Source organism: Sminthopsis crassicaudata, chromosome 5, assembly GCF_048593235.1.
Source record: "Sminthopsis crassicaudata isolate SCR6 chromosome 5, ASM4859323v1, whole genome shotgun sequence".
In the NCBI taxonomy this organism is placed as follows: domain Eukaryota; kingdom Metazoa; phylum Chordata; class Mammalia; order Dasyuromorphia; family Dasyuridae; genus Sminthopsis; species Sminthopsis crassicaudata.
The window spans coordinates 86,427,218-86,446,112 of NC_133621.1; the positions used below are offsets into that span (position 1 = coordinate 86,427,218).

An 18,895-nucleotide genomic window follows, 5' to 3' on the forward strand; every position below is an offset into this window, starting at 1 on the left:
TTTCTCATTCCTCAGTGTCACAGAGGTTACTTGATACTTAAAATCATCAGTCCAATTTAATTTTTTTTAAATTCATAAAAGCAATTACTAGATTTTAAAAGGAAATATTCAAGCACTCATAGAATCACTAAATTTTTGAATTGCGAGAGACCTTGGTGACCATATAGTTCATCCCATATAAGAAGAATTTCCATTATTTCTTTCATACCTTCTGTATGAAATACTCAGCTTCTGTTTGAGGCTCCAGTGATGAGATACTCATCCTAGTTAGGCAACACACTCTACTTTTAAACAGCTTGAATCATCAATCTCCTGATGTCAAGACTAAATCTGACTCTTTGCAACTTGTGTCTGTGTTCCTAATTCTTTCTTCTGGAGCCAAACAGAAATCAAATCCTTTCCCCATGTTTTTTCAGAATGATTGTTGTCTTACTATGATCCACCCATCTTGTACTGGTTATTTTGATGGCCAAGTATAAGATTTTTTTATTTATCTCCACTGAATTTTATCTCACTAAGTTCAGCCCAAGATTCTAGATTGTTAAGATCTTTACAGATCCTACCTTTGACATCTATAGTCCTCACTAAACTGGGATAAACCAGTATTGTGCCTATGTGTACAAGGATTGAATGGGTACCTGCAGCGAGAATGTAAAAGCAGTGGGAAGTGAGAAGGCCAGTAGCATAACCACTTTAAGTAAGAGAAGTAGTCTAGAACTTTATCATCTTTTATAACAGATTTTGGGAAATGCGTTCTGTGTACAAATTCAGGATACAAAGGAGAAATTTCTCAGAGAAATACCTTTTCTGTCTCCTCTCTTATCATCCATCATTGAGAATGAGGAACTTAGCATTGTTGGCAAAACAAAAGAGACTTTGGGAATGTGATTCTGGTAAGGGATCTTATAGGAACTCAAATGTGGGTAGACATACATAAGTATATCACTTGCAGAAGTCATCTCAAGAATGATGAAGAATATAGTGTCCCAAAAGTCTTAGTGCAGTTTAAAACTTTAATAACTTCTTAAGATTTAATACGCTACAACTTGGAAAACATTATTTGGAAATTCAGTTACTTAAATTTCTTTTTAATTCATTTAGTTTTGTGAATCTTGAATTGTTGTTCATGTTAGGTCATTTTTGGTGATGTCCAAGTCTCCATAATGTTATTTGAATTGGATTTTCTTAGCAAAAATACTGTATTGGTTTGCCCTTTCTTTTTTCAGTTCACTTTAGAGATGAGGAAACTGAGGCAAATTGGGTTAAATGTCTTTCCCAGGGTCACACAGCTAGTGTATATCAGAATACCAGAGCAGAACTCATGAAGATATCTTTGTGATTTCAAGAGCTGCTCTATCTGTTATACTACCTAGCTGCCCACGAATTCTGAACAATCATTTTCAGATTTTAATTTCAATAAGACTGGGGGCCCAGTATTTATGGATTATGTTGCTATAGTTTCTTGATGACACTTCGTCAGACAAGTGGATTGGTAGAGGAGGGATGTCTTTTTTGGTCATTTGATCTTCGTTAGACTTTTTCTTATGAAGTCACATCAAAACCATCATGTGTACATCAAGGCTTTGTTCTTTAGATTCTGAATACAATTCTTTCATTCACTGAGCATGAGCTGATCAAAGTCTTTACAAGATTTGAAAACTGATTTGAGTGATGTACATAGCCCAATATAAAGGTAAGAAACATAAGAATAATTTAAAAATAAACAATAATCTTTCAAACTTTGATTTTTGAAAGTTTGTAATACTTAATATTTCTGAATTTACTAAAAATTAAAAATATACTATATATGTCAGGCACTGTTGATCCCAACAGCTCTCTGAAGTAGGTGCTATCATTTTCCTCATTTTACAGTTAAGGAAACTGAGTGAGATAAAGGTTAAATGATTTGCCCAGGACTACATAGCTAGGAAGGGAAGCCACATTTAAGCTCAGGTGGCTCTTTGACTCATCAAAAACTTCTGTAAGTCTTCTCTATGCAGCTCTACCTACCCTCATTATCACCGAAGTGTAGAGTAAGTAAGTTTTTTTGAGCTGCAGCTATTTTTCTTGTAGTTAAGAAAAGGTCTTGTTTATGGAATGAACTTAGTGGTCCAGAGGGGCCATGAGGTAGCTCAAATCTTTTCAAATGACACACTCAAATATCTATTGACTCTTCTGGCTTCTGCAAGGGCTAAATCTGGCCCTGTTTTAAACTTTTGTTTTCCAAATAAATCTATACTCTAGCAGTATAGTAATACATTCATGAAGCCCATATTTGTCTGTAATAGCTTTGAGGATCTTTGCTTTCTTATCTTACTTCTACAATAATTTAAAGGGCCCAGAATTGAAAAGGTTAAGTCTCTGAAGAAAATGTTTGCAAAACTTATCCTCTATTATAAAAACCAACAGCACAGCAGGATTCCCTGAGGCTTCCATGATAAAATAATTTATGTATTAATCTATACATTTCCAGGAAAAACACTAAGTAGATTAAGCAGCTATATCTGCTCCAATTGATTTAAATTGGGGAGGGGGATCGACTATCAAGTCAACAATTCAGTGTAAACACCTCAAAGAAAAGTTTCCTTTCAATAGATCAAACAAAGTAGTCTTAACTTGAATGACAATGAAATTTTACATTTTATGTGAAAGAGTCTCAAAAATCCATTTTAAATCTCCTCCTTATGGATTTTTCCTTGAAGCAAAAGTAGATTAATCCTAGAAAGAATTGAAGCTACTACAACCAAATCCTTGGAGTGCTCTTTAGACTGGTAATCTAGAAACTGGCTAATTTTAAACACTTAATACCTATCTATATTCCCTCTTATCATCCTGGTGGAAATATTATCACATACAAGGATCAGATCTGAGATTCTGGCGCATAACACTCTTTCTTGACAAAATAATTAAAAACAGATCTTGCATTCAAGAAAATATTATGGAAAATAATAGTCAGGGGAAAAAAGATTGAGAAAGGTATATTCACACAAATAGGATATAAATGCAGCATATAATTTGGAGCTATTCTTTCCAACTGCACTAAGAACTTGGGCCTTCAGAGATGTGCCACTAAGGATCTAGAGATAGTATTGAGGAATTGGGAATGATTTTTCTAGTATAATTGTTCGCCATCCCCCACTGATATGCTTTTTCCATAATCATCAGTTGCTGCCAATTAGTAAGCAAGATATATTTAGTTTTTCAAAAGGGTATCTACTAAGATGATATAGTTGGTACAAAACATCCCTCAAAAGTCCATTTTATACTTTCCCACAACCGAGGAGACTTTCATAGAGGGGAGGAAAGTAAACTCAAATTTACAGGACACACATGACAAAGTAATAACTCATAGCTTTTGTTTGCCACAAGTCCCTTTATCCCACTTATGGAGGCACTTAAAATTTTTTTTTTCCCCTAGGTAGCGTGGAGCTTTTCTTTTTCTTTCTTTTTTTTAAAAAAACTTTTTATTTCCAAAACATATGCATAGATAATTTTCAACATTCACCATTGCAAAACCTTGTGTTCCAAATTTTGTTTCTCCCTTCCTTCCCCTTAATCCCTCCCCAGACATCATGTAATCCAATATATATTAAACGTGCAATTCTTCTATACGTATTTCCACAATTATCATGCTGAACAAGAAAAATCAGATCAAAAGGGGAAAAATGATAAAGAAAACAAAAAGCAAGCAAACAATAACAAAAAAGTGAAAATATTATGTTATTATCCATAGTCCTCTCTGAGTGTAGATGGTTCTCTCCATCACAAAACATTTGGAATTGGCCTGAATCACCTCGCTGCTGAAAAGAGCCACATCCATCAGAATTGATCATAACATAATCTTGCTGTTGCTGTGCACAATGTTCTTTTGGTTCTATTCACTTTACTTAGCATCAGGTCATGTAAGTCTCTTCAGGCCTTTCTGAAATCATCCTGCTGATCATTTCTTATAGAACAATAATATTTCAAAACATTCATATATGCAAACTTATTCAGCTATTCTTAAACTGATGGGCATCCTTAGAGTGGAGCTTTTCTGTTGGATTTTTTCTGGAAACTTGAATCTCCCTTCCTTTATCCTGACTAGTTTATCTTTGTCTCTCAATGAAGATACTGCTCCCAGCCAATAATGTTCTGAAGATGCTGCAAGAATCATGAATAAAGTCCAAATTCTCTGAACTTTCAAGTTCACAAGGTCTTTCTCTGGACATGGTCTGGGCTAGGAGGTAGGGAAGATGAGGACAAGAGTTAAGCATCTTCCTTTACTTCATCTGCAAGTGATTTCTTCTGAGGAACTCCACTGGAGATTTTTGTCCTACACTATGAGATGCCTGAATCACCTGTTTTAAATTGTCTTGCTAGTTTTATAAAAAGTCCCACATGAATGACCAATGCATTCTACCTATTTGAACAGACTTCCTGTGAAATCTTCAACTAGGTATTGTTCACTTTTAGTTTGCACCTTAGATTTTCTGATTCTGTTGAAATATTGATGCCAAAACAGATTCTAGTTCATTACTTTAAGTAGGATGGGGTGAACTGATTGACTTACTCAACCAAGCCCACCTTTGAACAAAAGAGAATAAAATAAATGTCAAAAAGAAACCCGGGGAAAATACTTATTACAGGGGGCAATATGATCCAATGTTTCTAGCTCTGTAGTCAGGTAACCTGAGTACTTGAATCCAATCTATGTCACCTATTTTACCTAATTTTTCTAGATTGCCACTCCTATATCTAAGTTAGACTATTCACTGGAAGGTCAAGTACTGAAGCTGAAGCTTAAAAATTTTGGTCACATAATGAGAAGATGGGACTTACTGGAAAAGAATCATGTTGGGAAAGATTGAAGGCAAAAGAAAAAGCAGATGGCAAGGGATGAGATGCATAGATAGCCATGGACCAATGAACATGAACTTGGACAGACTTCAAGAGATGTGTGGAGAACCATAGGATTATGAATAATTGCACAAGACAATGATTGAACAAGAGCAACAACAAGAACTTGATGACTTTTAATTTCCTTTTTAGCTCTAGGTCTATGATCTTATCAGTGTCAATGACCCATTAAAGCAACTTCAGAAAATCAAAGCAGCATTATTGATATTGATGCCTTGGAAGGAAGAGTAACACATTTAGATGGGTAAGTTCTGGCATATTTGTCAGAAAATCACTTTATTTTATTACTAGTCAGTCACCCAGCATTTATTAAGCACTTATTATACGTTAGACCCTGTGATAATTCTGGAGATATAAAGAAAGTCATAAACAGTCTCTGTCCTACAGGAGGTTATATATTAATGGAAGAGATAACATGTAAACATAACTAGGCACATACAAAACACATGCATGAGTAGTGGACTAGGAGGGAAAAAAAAAAAAAACAACCCTTGAAGAAGGTGAGACTTCAGTTGAATCATCAAGGGAACCTGGAAGAAAAGGTGAAGGCACAGAGTATTGCAGGCATGGAGGCTAGCCTATGTAAAGATATAAAAGTGGAAGATGGACAGTCACATTTAGAGCAGGACAGTGTCACTATATCACAATGTGTTTGGAGCAGAAGGCCAAAAGCCCAGAAAGGGGCCAGGTTATAAAGAGTCACATGAAATCAATTCTCCTCAAAACCTTTTAGTAGTTAAAATGCTGCAAGTCATTAGGATATAGAGGTTTGGCATGAATAGTTCAGGGAACTTTGTTCTCTATCACTTTAAGTGATTTATCAGAGTTTTGTATTACAGCTCTTTATCAGTTAACACTGCCTCTGTTTTATTTTCTTCCTAGATTAGAAGCTTTATGAAGTTAAGAATCATGTATTCTATCAACTTTGTCTCTCTCCTAATGCCCAGGATCGTATCTGCTCAAATAATAACTTACTAAATATGGATTGAATGAATGGAACTAATACTTAATAAAATAACAATAATAAGCCTGTTGCTTTAACACCATCCTCAGCATCTTCTTAGCTTTTCCTGGGAACTTTAGTATCAAGATGAATATTTTTGTCAGTAGGCATAGAGTCTGAGGAGAGCTAAAGCTATTTATGTTATTGGTAATAAGCATACTTGACCTGTATACCATGGACTTTGGATTTTTTGATATTCTCAAATAAACATTTTTCTAACATCCAATGAGGCACAATGATTGATTACAAGTACTTTAAAAGGAACGTATAAATAACAAATAGTTATTCTATAGTACTGTACACATGTCCGCCCATCACAAATGGAAATAAAATATATTCACTAGCAGAAAATGTCCAGTAAGATGCCAGCAATTAAAAGAGGAAATTATTTAGGTGTTTTCTTTATTGTAATTTTTATTTTCTTTCCTTGATATCTCATAGTACTCTGGGAAAATCAAACTTTTTTTCCAGTTGAAACTGTCTACATTTGCAATAATGAGCACTGCCAGGCATCAAGGTCTAATAAAATAAGTCTGTTCATTAAAATATTTCCAAGGAAAAAAAAAAGCAATGGAAAACATGGCTGATCAGGTCTGACACTCCTCTCCCGCTGGGGCATATCAGGCAACAGTCCCTATTACAACATATAAGTGACAGCTTGAAAAATTCCTAAAATTCTTGTATTCCCCTTTCAATTGAACAAAGCCTTGAGAATCTGCAGTTTCAACTATGCTCAAATTCAAATTACAGAAAAGTCCCACTTGTTATCTCTGAGCTGGGATTTCTTACCTTCATATAGCCAGTCACTGAGACCATTGTAAATGACACCTTCTTTCCCTGTAGAGACCACCCGGATTGCTTGTTTCCCCACGTGTGCACAGTAGTAGATGTTATTTTCAAAGATAAATATCTAATTTGGAAAGAAAAAAAAAGAATGCAATTAACCAGGGAGGCCCTCACAAAATTGTGGACTACTTTTTTTGTAGCAATCTGAAATACTGCTATTTGGTCTCATGCTAAGTAATAGAATGATTTTGTATAATGTCTTGAAGGGCTACTTGCAATTTTTTACTCTAATGATGATTGCAATCTAACTCCATATGGTGATTAAGTAATTCATTTTGGCCACAAACACTAAATGAAACAACTGTAAGAGCCTATTTGGTCTAAGAATTTTGGTTATCCTCTCAAATCAGCAAATCAGTCCACTCTTATTTATATACATGTTGACATATTCTTTTTTTATTAGTCTTTGAGTTTGTTGAGAAGCAGGTAATGGATAGACCATCTGAACTGGAGGCAGGGAAACTCATCTTCCTGAGTTCAAATCCAGCCTCAAATACTTACTAATAATCCTGGACAAATCACTTAATCCTGATAATCTCAGTTTCTTTATCTGTAAAATGAACCAGAGAAGAGGAGAAGGAAATGACAAACTCCTCCAGTATTTTTGCCAAGAAAACCCCAAATGGGATCACAGAGTCAGAAAGAACTGAAAAAATGTCTGAACAACAAACTCTCTAAAAACAAAGCCCACATCATTCATCAGCTTTGTATACTCAACACCAAGTACAAAGTCTCGCACAAAGTGGCAATTTTAAAGTCTGCTGAAATGAATTTCACTGATATTAAAAGCAGTGGACTCAAAGTCAGGAAGGTTGAATTATTGTCCTAATCATATCATTAGCTAAGTAGGTGATAGAAATCATTTTATGATCTGAGTCTTAGTTTCCTCATACTTGAAATGAAGGGGTTGGACTAAGTGATTTCTGGACTTGAATTTAGCAATTCCTGACTCTAATCCAAACATGCTATGTATTGTGCTAGATAGCAAGTGAATTGGTGGGTTACTTGGACACATAACCTCAGGTACTCATGCTTGAATTTCCAGATTTGAAAACATTACCTCAGGGATATTACTATAGTACCTCCTTGCTAGTAGCTCAGAGATATAAGGACCCTGAAAAGTAACAAAATGAGCCATCTGTACACTCAAAGACCCATATTGTCAGTGACATTTCCCAATATATAGAGGGTGAGTATTTTATATAGTATAAATATTGGGGCAAATGTCAAATATCTTTTTTGAAAATATAAGAAAGCAATTTTCCCATATCATTCTCATGATAAGGGGGGGACCTTGAAATAATATAGAATATTGGCTTTCTGCTTAAGTCTCTCAGGCTCTCAAGAGTATGCACTTCAACCAGAAATGACTTGGCAAGCTTCCAGAAGCAAGTATACATCCTAATTTAATTCCTGTAGCTGTTTGGGTGAGTTTGCCTAAGGGTAGGCTGCATGATTGAAATTTTAACTTGTTTCACACTTTCTAAGCTATTTAAGCTAAAAGAATTATAACCAATTAATAGAGTCTAAGATTTAAAATCTTCTGTTCAATATTAAATTCACTCTTTTAACCTGGTTTTATTTTTTAATAGACTAAGAGGAAAATGAAGCAAAAGGCAAGCTTCTGAAAAAAAGGATATTGGTTTTGATGATTTTTGGGGGGTTCATCTTCTTTTGTTTAGGGGGGGTATTGGGCACAGTTTAGATTTCATCTATGCCTATATGTGTCCAAACATCTATATGATGGGAAACTTTGATTGAAGTTAGGCATTTCACTCAGATTTTAGGCAATAATTTAGCTACAACCTTTTTACTTGCTGAATTAAGAGAGTCTGTCAGATAGGAGAATAGCCTTTATTTTATTGGGATGGAAATCAGAATTGTGATTTTCCTGGTATAGGGAAGGAACAAATACAATAGCAAGAACTCATTAGGTGCTTACTTTGAGCCAGAGAAAAGCAGACAGCATTGTCTGACCTTACAGCCAAAAAGACTGGATTCAATTGCTATTTCTGAGTTAAAGAAAAAATTCTGACCTGCATATACAACAACAACAATAGTAGCTAACATTTATATGATGCTTGCTATATGCCAGGCATTGTATTAAGTGCTTTACAATTATTATCTCCTTGATCCTTACAACAGCTCTGAGAAGTGGGTGTTTATTAACATCCTCATTACTCTTTATTCACTGTGTCGCCTAGCTCTCTCTCATGTTAAGAAACAGAGGGGGCAATATCTTTGCAATGAAAAAGAATGAGAATCATGACTATAGAAATTCAGTGCAATGGCCATACATCCTAAACACCGCCCTCAAGGTCCCCAATTCTTGACTATAGGAGAAGAGAGGCTTCCATTAGCCTTCCCCTAAAATTTATAACCTATTTAAAAGTTTCTTTAGCTTCTGGCTCCTAGCTCTTTCTTCCACTTTTAAACCTTTCAGGCCTTCTCCCTGCTAAGCTGTGGAACTAATGTAAGTGATTGGAGCACAGATGACCCCAAATCTTCCTTTTCTCCAATGGGGTTTATAGAAACTAGTACATCTGCTAGTGACTTGGAGATGTGCCTTCAAGGGTTAGTTCCTCCTTGACTTTACCTGACAAGAGGCCATCTCACCACCTCTGATTTCTTTCCCCTTCAGAACCCTAACCCTTCAGAACATCCTGATTATATTATCAAACTAATTTTCTAGAAAACCAATTTTCTTACTTTCTCAAATACTCAATGATTTTCCACCATCTACAAAGAAAGTTTAAACTCCTTAGTCTGAATTCAAGACCCTTTACAATCTGGCCCCAATTCACTTGGGTCACATTATTTTTTTTAACTCTTTGCCAAACTGATCTAGTCATTGTTCCCTGCTACACATTAATGACTTTGCTGGTGTTCCCTCTGCCTTCATATTTGCCTTCAAAAATTCTATTTGATCTCCAACAACAAAATCAAATGTTATGTTCTTTGCTTCAAGGAAGCATTTATAATGTTTTAAATGCTGGGAATACAGATATGAAGGAGCAAAGGGAAGGAAAAAAACATTTATGTAGTGACTGCAATATACCACGCACTGTGCTATATGATTTTTACATTTGATATTCACAACCTACCTACCTAATAGGTAGATTTTATTATTACTTCTTCTGCTATCTTTTTGTTTACCATTGAAGAAACTGAGGCAGACTGAAGTTAAGTCACACAGCTAGTATCTTCTTTAATTTGAATCTTCCTGACTGCAGGAATAACTCTTTATTCACTGGCCCCCAGTTAGCTGCCTTTGCAAATGTAAGCAAAAATATACTCCCTGCACTCAAGGAGTTTACCTTCTTTTGAGAGTGGGGGAAAACATACATAAAAGAAAACTAAAAAGCAAAGAAAGGGAGAGGAATGGAGGTGATGAAGTTCAGAGAGTCAGAAGTAGAGGAGTGGGGGGAATATGTAGAATAGCTGGTCTGGATCTGTCCTCAAATTAGTGGTTTGAGGAGGATCTTATCAAGAGGAGGTGGAGGGAGGGATGTTCTAGGGTGAGAAGGCAGCTGAAATGGATATATCCTTTGTTTGAACTCTCAGCTCTTAGCATCTCTACTGTTCATCTGGCATCTATTTTATTTCATTGTTATGTGTATGTTGGTGCTGGCTCCTCAAGGAGATTATTATAGCTCTTGGAGGTGAAAAACTACATCTTCTGCTTGGAGTAATAATTTGGCTAGATGGAGTGGGCTTTGCCCTGGGGCACCAAAAATTAAAAAAGTAACACAGCTCTCTTTCAGCATTAATGTTACTATAGTAACTAATTCTGCTTCCTTCGCATCCCCTGCTCAAGTGATTTTGTCTTAATTTCTATCTACATTATTTTCAAACTGTGAATTATGAAGTTGATTCGAGGGCATGCATTTCATGCTCTTTGCCCTAGGTACCAAAATTGGTAATTCAAATTCTGCTTAAACTTTGAATAAGCAGTACAAACTAGAAGAGTGTCCCATGTATAGCAAAATCTCAATAAATATTGGTTAAATGGATGAAAAGGAATCAATAAGCACCTTATGAACTCAGTATGCTACAGTAGAAGCAGCACTGGGGAGAAGAAGGGAGGGGAATGAAGAGAAGGCGGAGGAAAGAACAAGCCTTTATTAAGTGACTACTATAAGCCAGGCACTGTGCTAAGTGCTTTACAAATATTATTACATTTCATCCTAATGAAAAAGCTGGGAAGTAAATGTTACTATTATTCTCATTTTACAGTTGGAAAAACTGAGGCAGACAGTGATTAAGTGACTTGCCTAGGGTAAGAAAGGTAATAAATGTCATTGGTCTTTCCTGACTTCATATCTAGTACTCTATTCCCTGTGCTATTCTTCAAAAGACTTGGTTTGATTATGGCTCTTTCACTTTTTGCCTTTCTATCAATGGACAAAGCCCACAGTTAACCTCTCCATTCCCTAACGCTTCCTTTGTAAAATATATAATATATTTTAATATAATTTTAATATTCATTTAATATTATTTTAATATATTTAATATTATAATATATTATAATGATATTATATCATAATAATGATATTTGTATAGTATAATGATATTTGAAGCATCAGCTTCACAAGGTTATCTTGAGAACATTAAAGTTCTATCTAGGTCTTTGTATGTGATCTTTGGCATCTCTCATATAGAGTCTGTTACCATATTCTCTCAATGTTTCTTCTTAAATACATTTTAATACATCCCCCCTCTTTGTTTCCACTGCTACCATAATATTATGGCTTTTATCATCTCTCACGTGAACTATGACAATGTTCTCCTAACAGGTCTGCCTTCAATCTCTATCCTCTGCACCAGAGGTTCTTAATCTGGTGTCTATGAACTTTTAAAATATATATGTTTGGTAAATATTTAAATATTATGAGATTCATTTGTAATTCTATTTATTTTATTTTGTGGTTTTAAAAATGTTATTCTAAAAGAGGATATTCATAGGCTTTGCCAGACTGCCAAACATGTCTGTGACATACAACAAGGTTAAGAATTCTAATTCTATATTACATCGATATGTGAAAGATCTCTGATTTTTGTTAACATGGAGGAATCCAACTATGGGATTTCCCTTCATCAATACTAAAGGTAAACCAAGACTTAGACAAATCCTAGAGATATCTGAGGTATGCAGAAATTAAGGGATTTGCCCAGATTCATGTAACTAGGGGCAGAGTTGAGATCTGAACCTAATTCTCCCTGACTCAAAAGCCAATATTTTTCTTACTCTATTACATCATTTTATTTTCTCTAATCTATTACCACATTAATCTTCTTTCTCCATAAATCTGGGCATGTACTTTGTAAATTTAAAAATCTCAAATGGTTCCTTATATCTTTCAAAACCTGTTGAACTGGCATTCAGAGACTATTATAATCTGGTTCCACTGTGACTTTTAAGCCTTTTTCTCATAAATTTCCCTTCACATACTTTCAACTCCAGTTAAAATGGAAATTTCTCTCTTCCTTTAACATGATACCATTACTGTCATTGTCATTTTCTTTTTGTTTCTCCTCCTTTTCCTCTTCCTCCTTCTTCTTCCTCTTCTTTTTCCTCCTCTTCTTTCTCCTCCTTTTACTCCTATTACTACCACAATTAGAACTATCACTACTATTACCACTTATCCCTACTACTAAAGTTTTACACAGGTTTACTATGTTCTAAGTACTTTATAACTCTTATTTCCTTTGATCCTTACAATTCTGGGAAGTAGATGCTTATCTTAAACTATTTCCATTTTATAGATGAGAAAACTGAGGCAAACAGATTAAGTGACTTGCCCAGGGGCACAGTTGGTAAGCATCTGAATTTGAACTCATGTCTTCCCAACTCTAAATGCAGTGCACTATATATTACACAACCTTATTGCCAGTTCCTTTGCTCATATCATTCTTTGTAGCTGACTAGCTCTCTGGGGATATTAAAATCTTAACCATTTAAAAAAAATCAACTTTAAATGTCACCTTTTCTACAAATGTTACTGTGATTCTAACCATTAATGATGACTTCATCCAACCCAAACATCATGTAGTAAGTACTTTGTAAAGAATTCCTCTGCTGAAGCTATACATTATTTTGGATTTTAATTATTTGAACAAGTATTCCCTTGCTTGTTGCTGTCCATGAAGGGAGAGACTGCTTCTTGTCAAAACTCTGTTTTTCTCCTGAGGTCTATGAGTACTTCGCATGTAACAAATAGGAGCTTGATAATGTTTTATAGTGTTCAAATGAAGACAAGTGCAAACTACTGCAATGATTATTTTAATCCCCAGCAGTAACAATAGCTATAGATTTCCTCCTAGGAGGTGTCTTTTAATGAACAATGGCAGAGTCTGTCTTTACATTTTGGGCACTGAGTAGTGAAGATACATCTAGTCTATGAAAGAGGATCAGTCAGTTAACACACTGGGACTGAATTATCTATAAGGAGACTAACACATGGGACTACCCAAGGAAGAATAGGCATGGAAGCATGGTAGCATATCTGTGAATATTAAAAAATATATAGCAGATCAATCAGAAGGGCAACAAGCCTAGTTTAAAAAAAATAATTGATAGTATAACAGAGCATTTGGAATGGGAATTAATAAATTTGTATTTTAGTTCTGGCTCTTCCACTAACTGATAACAAATGATTGTGAATTTCCATGGCCATCTAGTCTGATCCATTTATTAACAAATTTATTACAATAAATTCTCTTGACAACATTCTCAACTGAGTAATACAGACTTTTCCTCTCCAGCCAGCTTACTCAACTTTTGAAAAGTACTGTCAGTCTTTGCTTACTTGAAACTGAAAATTGGTTCTTTACAACTTCTTCCCACTACCAGGAGTTCTGCCCCATCAGGTTAAACTTATAGAAGGCTAATCCTCTTTCAAATACTTAAAGACAGCTACTACTTCCCTTCCTAAATCTTATCTTCTCCAAGTTAAACACCCTTAATTCCTTCAACCCCTCACTGATCTGGATACTCTCTAGGCTACTTAATATCCTTCCTAAAATATGTCATCCAGAATTAAACACAAACTTCCAAATGTGATCTTACTACATATGGATTATTGGATTCTCATTCCTGGAATCTATGCCTCTCTAACTGAACAAAAGATTATATTCAATTTCTTGGTTATAATAACAAAAGGTTGACTCACAGTGACCTCAGTAAATGTACTTTACCGTTCAAGGTTTCCAGTTTTATATTTAATAAAAATGAATGGACTGAGTCATATGTTTCCAAGACTTCTACAGACTCTCATAATTCTAAGAGTCTAGGATTTTTCATCCAGACTACTATCTCTCTACATTTGCTATGGTGAAGAGAACTCCTAACTGTGCATTACACAAGAGTTGTTTTTATAAAGTCCAATGTAACCCTGCAGCTGCAGAAGGATGCTACAGCTGTGATCTCTTCAGATGGATCAAGAGCTGAGGCTATTTATATTTAGTTTGTGGAAATGCTATTGAAATAGCAAAGCCTTTAATCCTGACTGTTCCACTCCTAGCATGCAGCACTGTATATACACCAACAAATAGAACAAATTGGAGGCACAAAAAAACTTTGTTCTTCACCACCTGTCTCTTGTTACTTTAGTCTCCCTCCCGAAAATGCTTTTTACTTTTTCTTAAATTCCCATTTGGAAACCCAGATAAATCAGACAAATAAGACTATATTTTATAGTGCATACAAAACTTTATTTTATAGAGCACAAAGATGGAGAAAAGAATAGGGGTCCAAATCTTGCCTTACAACTAGTGGTTATAAGACCCTGGGCAAGTCACTTTTAAATATATTAGGCAACTCCTAAAGGAGGCCTTTTTCAGTTCTCCTTAAGTCCAGCACTCTCTCTTTCTTAAATATTTCCTATTTATCCCGAATGTAGTTTGCGAATATAGTTGTCTATTTGTGTGTTATCTCCATTAGATGTAAGCTTCCTGAAGGCAGAAATTTTCTTTTGCTTCTTTTTGCATTCCCAATGCCTGGCACATAGAAGGCACCTACTAAATATTTATTGATGGATAATATAAATAGAAATTGAAGAAAAGATGTTGACTGGCATTGGGACTTTTCTTACAAGGGATTTCCCAAGACCATCGAAATCAAAGGACCAGATTCTATGTAACACTGTACAAAGTGTTACAGAAAATACAAAAACAAAGGCATAGAAATGGATCTTTTCAATTTCAATTAATCTTTAAACTGAAAAGGCAAGAATACGTTTTGAATTTTGTAATGTTGTTACTGATTCTTTTTTTCTGGATCAAAATTTGTGGCATTGGTAGTAAGAATTCCCTTCCAGAGATTTAGGTCAGAACTTGATCTGTTATTTAGAGATGGCACTGAGAGATTAAGTGATTGGCCCAAGGTTTATGACCAAACATGTCAGATGCAAGGCTTGAACACCAGGCTTCCTCACTCTAAAGCTGGAATTTTATACAGTGTGCCAGTGTGCCACAATGCCTATGTATGTGAGAGAGAGGAGGAAGAAGGTGGGGGGGGAGGAAGGATGGAGGAAGTAGGAGGGAGGCAGACAGATAGAATCAGAGAGAGAAAGGAAGAGACACAGAAAGACCAAGAGAGGGAGGGGAGAAACAAAGAAACAGAAAGAATGAGACAGAGAAAGAGATAGAGTGAGATAGAGAGAGAGTAAGAAACGCACCCACACACAGAGAGAGACAGCAACAGAGACAGAAGGGAGAAGACAAAGAAATAGGGAGATTGAAACAGAGACAGTGAGATAGAGACAGACACAGAAAAAATACAGAGACAGAAAAACAGAGAAATGTGATGGAGGGGATGGAGAACTAGTCTTAGAAACAGAATGGTTCAGTTTCCATTTCACTTTTGATTCCTACTAGTTATATTATCCTAAGCAAATTGCCCAAAGCAACTCTTCAAGTCTAAGTCTAAACATTATTAAATGCAAAATGGATAATTTTGATTAAAGTAAATTAAAAGCTTTTTGTACAAACAAAACTAATGCAAACAAAATGAGAAGGGAAGCAGAAAACTGGGAAAAAATTATATCCAAGGTTTATGATAAAGGCCTTATTTCTAAAATAAATAAATGACTCAAATTTATAAGAGTACAAGCCATTCTTCAATTGATAAATGGTCAAAAGATATGAACAATTTAAAATAAAGAAATTAAAGCCATTTATAGTCATGTGAAAAAATGTTCTAAAATCACTATTTATTAGAGAAATGCAAATTTAGGATAACTCTGAGGCACCACTACACACCTCTCAGATTGGGACTAAGATGACAGAAAAATATAATGATAAATGTTGGAGAGGATGTGGGAAAACTGGGATACTAAAACATTGTTGGTAGAGTTGTGAAATGATTCAACCATTCTGGAGAGCAATACGGAACTATGCCCAAAGAGTCAAATAGTGCATACCCTTTGATCCAGCAGTATCTCTATTGGGCCTGTATTCCAAAGAGATCATGAAAAAGGGAAAAGGACCAATATGTGATAAAATATTTGTGGCAGCCTATTTTGTAATGGCAAGGAACTGGAAACTGAGTGGATGCCCATCAATTGGAGGATGACTGAATAAGTTATGGTATGTGAATGTTATGGAATATTATTATTCTATAAGAAACTATCAGGAGAATGATTTTAGAAAGGCCTGGAGAGGCTTACAAGGACTGATGCTAAGTGAAGTAAATAGAACCAAGAAAACATATAGCAACAAGAAAATTATATGATCTTCAGTTCTGATGGATGTGGCTCTTTTCAACACTGGGGTGATTCAATCCAGTTCCAATGTGGTCTTATGATGGAGAGAACCATCTCCTCCCAGAGACAGGACTATAGGGACTGAGTGTGCATCACAAAATAGTATTTTCACTTTTTTGTTGTTGTTTGCTTGCTTTTTGTTTTCTTTCTCATTTTTTTTTTCTTTTTGATCTGATTTTTCTTGTGCAGCATGACAAATGCTTAATATATATTGGATTACTTGCTGTCTAGGGGAAGAAGTGGGGGGGGAAATGGAGGGAAAAATTTTGGAACAGAAGGTTTTGCAAGGGTGAATGTTGAAATCTATCTTTGCATATATATTAAAAAAGAAATGAGGATGATCTCAGAAAAACTTGGAAAGACTCAAATGAACTGTGGCAAAGTGAGATGTACTGTGTACAAAGTAACAACAATATTATAAGATGATCAGCTTTGAATGACTTATCTGTTCTTGACAAGAAAATCATCCAAGAAAAAAAAAAGAAGATTGTAAGTTGCAAATTACGGCCTGATTTATATTTTAAGAGGGAGTTTTGCCCTCTGGATATTCCCTGTGTCAGGGAAATCAAAAGTTCAGCCCCAATATGCATACACACAGAGGCATATTTTTATGTGTCCTCCATCCACTTGGGTAAAAATGATTTTTCTCAAGTATGGGTCCGACCATGTCATCCCTACCATCTCCATCCCCAATAAACTCCAAAGACTCCTATTGCCTCCAAGATAAAACAGGAAATTCTTTTCTGGTATTTAAAATCCTTTACAATATACCTTTTACTTTCTTTCTGGTCTTCTTTCACTTAACTTTCCTTCACATATAGCAGCACTATATTTGCTCATTCTCAATCATAACACTTCATCTCCCAAATCCATGGCTTTCCACTGGCAGTCCCTATGTCTGAAATGTTCTCTTTCCTTACCTCTACCACTTGGCTTCACTAGCCTCTGGGGCATCCCTGATATTAGTACCTTCCCTCTGAGATTACTTTTATTTATTGAGATGTTTTATCTTATATGGACATATATGTATGTGGTCTCTTTCACTGAAAAACTCAGTTCAAATTCTCAAAATTCAGGGACTATTTCCCCCCTTTCTTTGTATCCCCAACACTTGGCACAGTGTTTGGCACAAAACAAGCACTTAATAAATGCTTACTGACTAACTGTATGTGTGTATATACATACTGGTATATACACATTTATGTATCCAGGGTTGTTCACTATTTTCAAACTAGTCAAACTGTATCTGACAAAGTAGTTGCCATATGAATGGTTATTCCCACTCCACTCTTACCTCCTTCTCCAATTTGATTTTTTTCAGCGGTTAATAACTTATTGTGAATTACCCAGGCACCTACTTTTCCACTGTCCTCTCATTTTGCCTACTTGGCTGTTAAATATTTCTTTAAATAAATCAATGAATCAACCAACCAACCAACAAGCATTTATTAAGACCCTATGTACCAGATGCTGTCTTAGGCACCGGGGAAATAAACACAAAGAATGAAACAATCCTTGCTCTAAAAGTGCTTCTAGTCTAATGGGAAATGAAAGAGAAGAACTAGAATCCAAAATAGCCAGTTCTGAAAGTCACTATTATATTTGGGGAAAGTTCAGTGAATGAGGCATTTGTAGCCAATGGCCAAAATGAGCTTTTAAAATTACTTGGGGATTTGAAGTGTCCTTGCGCTCATTGCCCCTGTTGCTACAAATTATACAGAGTTGGCTATATTTTTATATCTGGGAAATAACCGAGCTTGAATAGGAACATTCAAATCAAATTTCTGGCGAAAGAAAATCTCAGAACTCAAAACAATTAACCGAGGACCATTTCTCTCTTTCCAGGTTTCCTGGAAGCAATTCAGATACAAAATGTGTATTGTGTAACCTGAAATTGTTCTGTGTGAATATTTCATGATATTATACAACGTGACAAACTTCAAAATAGTCTAGTTAGGGTAGAGAAACCATTCTTTTAAAAAAGGAAACAAAGAAATAAAGAAACATCAATGGAGGACTGCATACTTTTAAATAAAGTTTCTGTGCATGTGATTCTTTTCTATAGGCTAGTGACGTTCAGTTTTTAAAAAGGGTTTCCCCTCCCTTTTGAGAGAACACTGAGAAGAAAATTTGGACTCTAACCCCTATCAACCACAAAACAGTAAAGTTATGTAGGGCTAATTACTTGATCACTTATAGTCTCAGTTTTCCTTGTTTGGAAAATGGACAAAATCATACTTCATATCTAATTCCATTCTTGTGACTTGACAAATTTATCTTCTCTGCCTTATATGATCTTCCTTTTCAACTTAAATTCCTCAGATCCTTTCAAGTGTCAGCCAAAGTGTCAAGAAGCCTTTTGACATTTCCCCAATGGTTAATG

At 35.3% G+C, this 18,895-nt stretch overlaps 1 protein-coding gene across 6 annotated transcripts in view; it reads right to left on the minus strand.

The window, feature by feature from the left end:
• The window catches only part of DPP6 (dipeptidyl peptidase like 6), a 1,195,887-nt gene that overhangs the window by 226,419 nt on the left and 950,573 nt on the right, over positions 1–18,895 (minus strand). For all 6 annotated transcript variants that reach the window (XR_012482250.1, XM_074267390.1, XM_074267388.1 and 3 more), the window contains one exon: positions 6,692–6,812. Coding sequence is in view for 5 of the 6 variants with exons in the window: in XM_074267390.1 (XP_074123491.1) it covers positions 6,692–6,812 (121 nt within the window). In the remaining variant the exon portion in view is untranslated. The remainder of the gene's footprint in view (positions 1–6,691; positions 6,813–18,895) is intronic.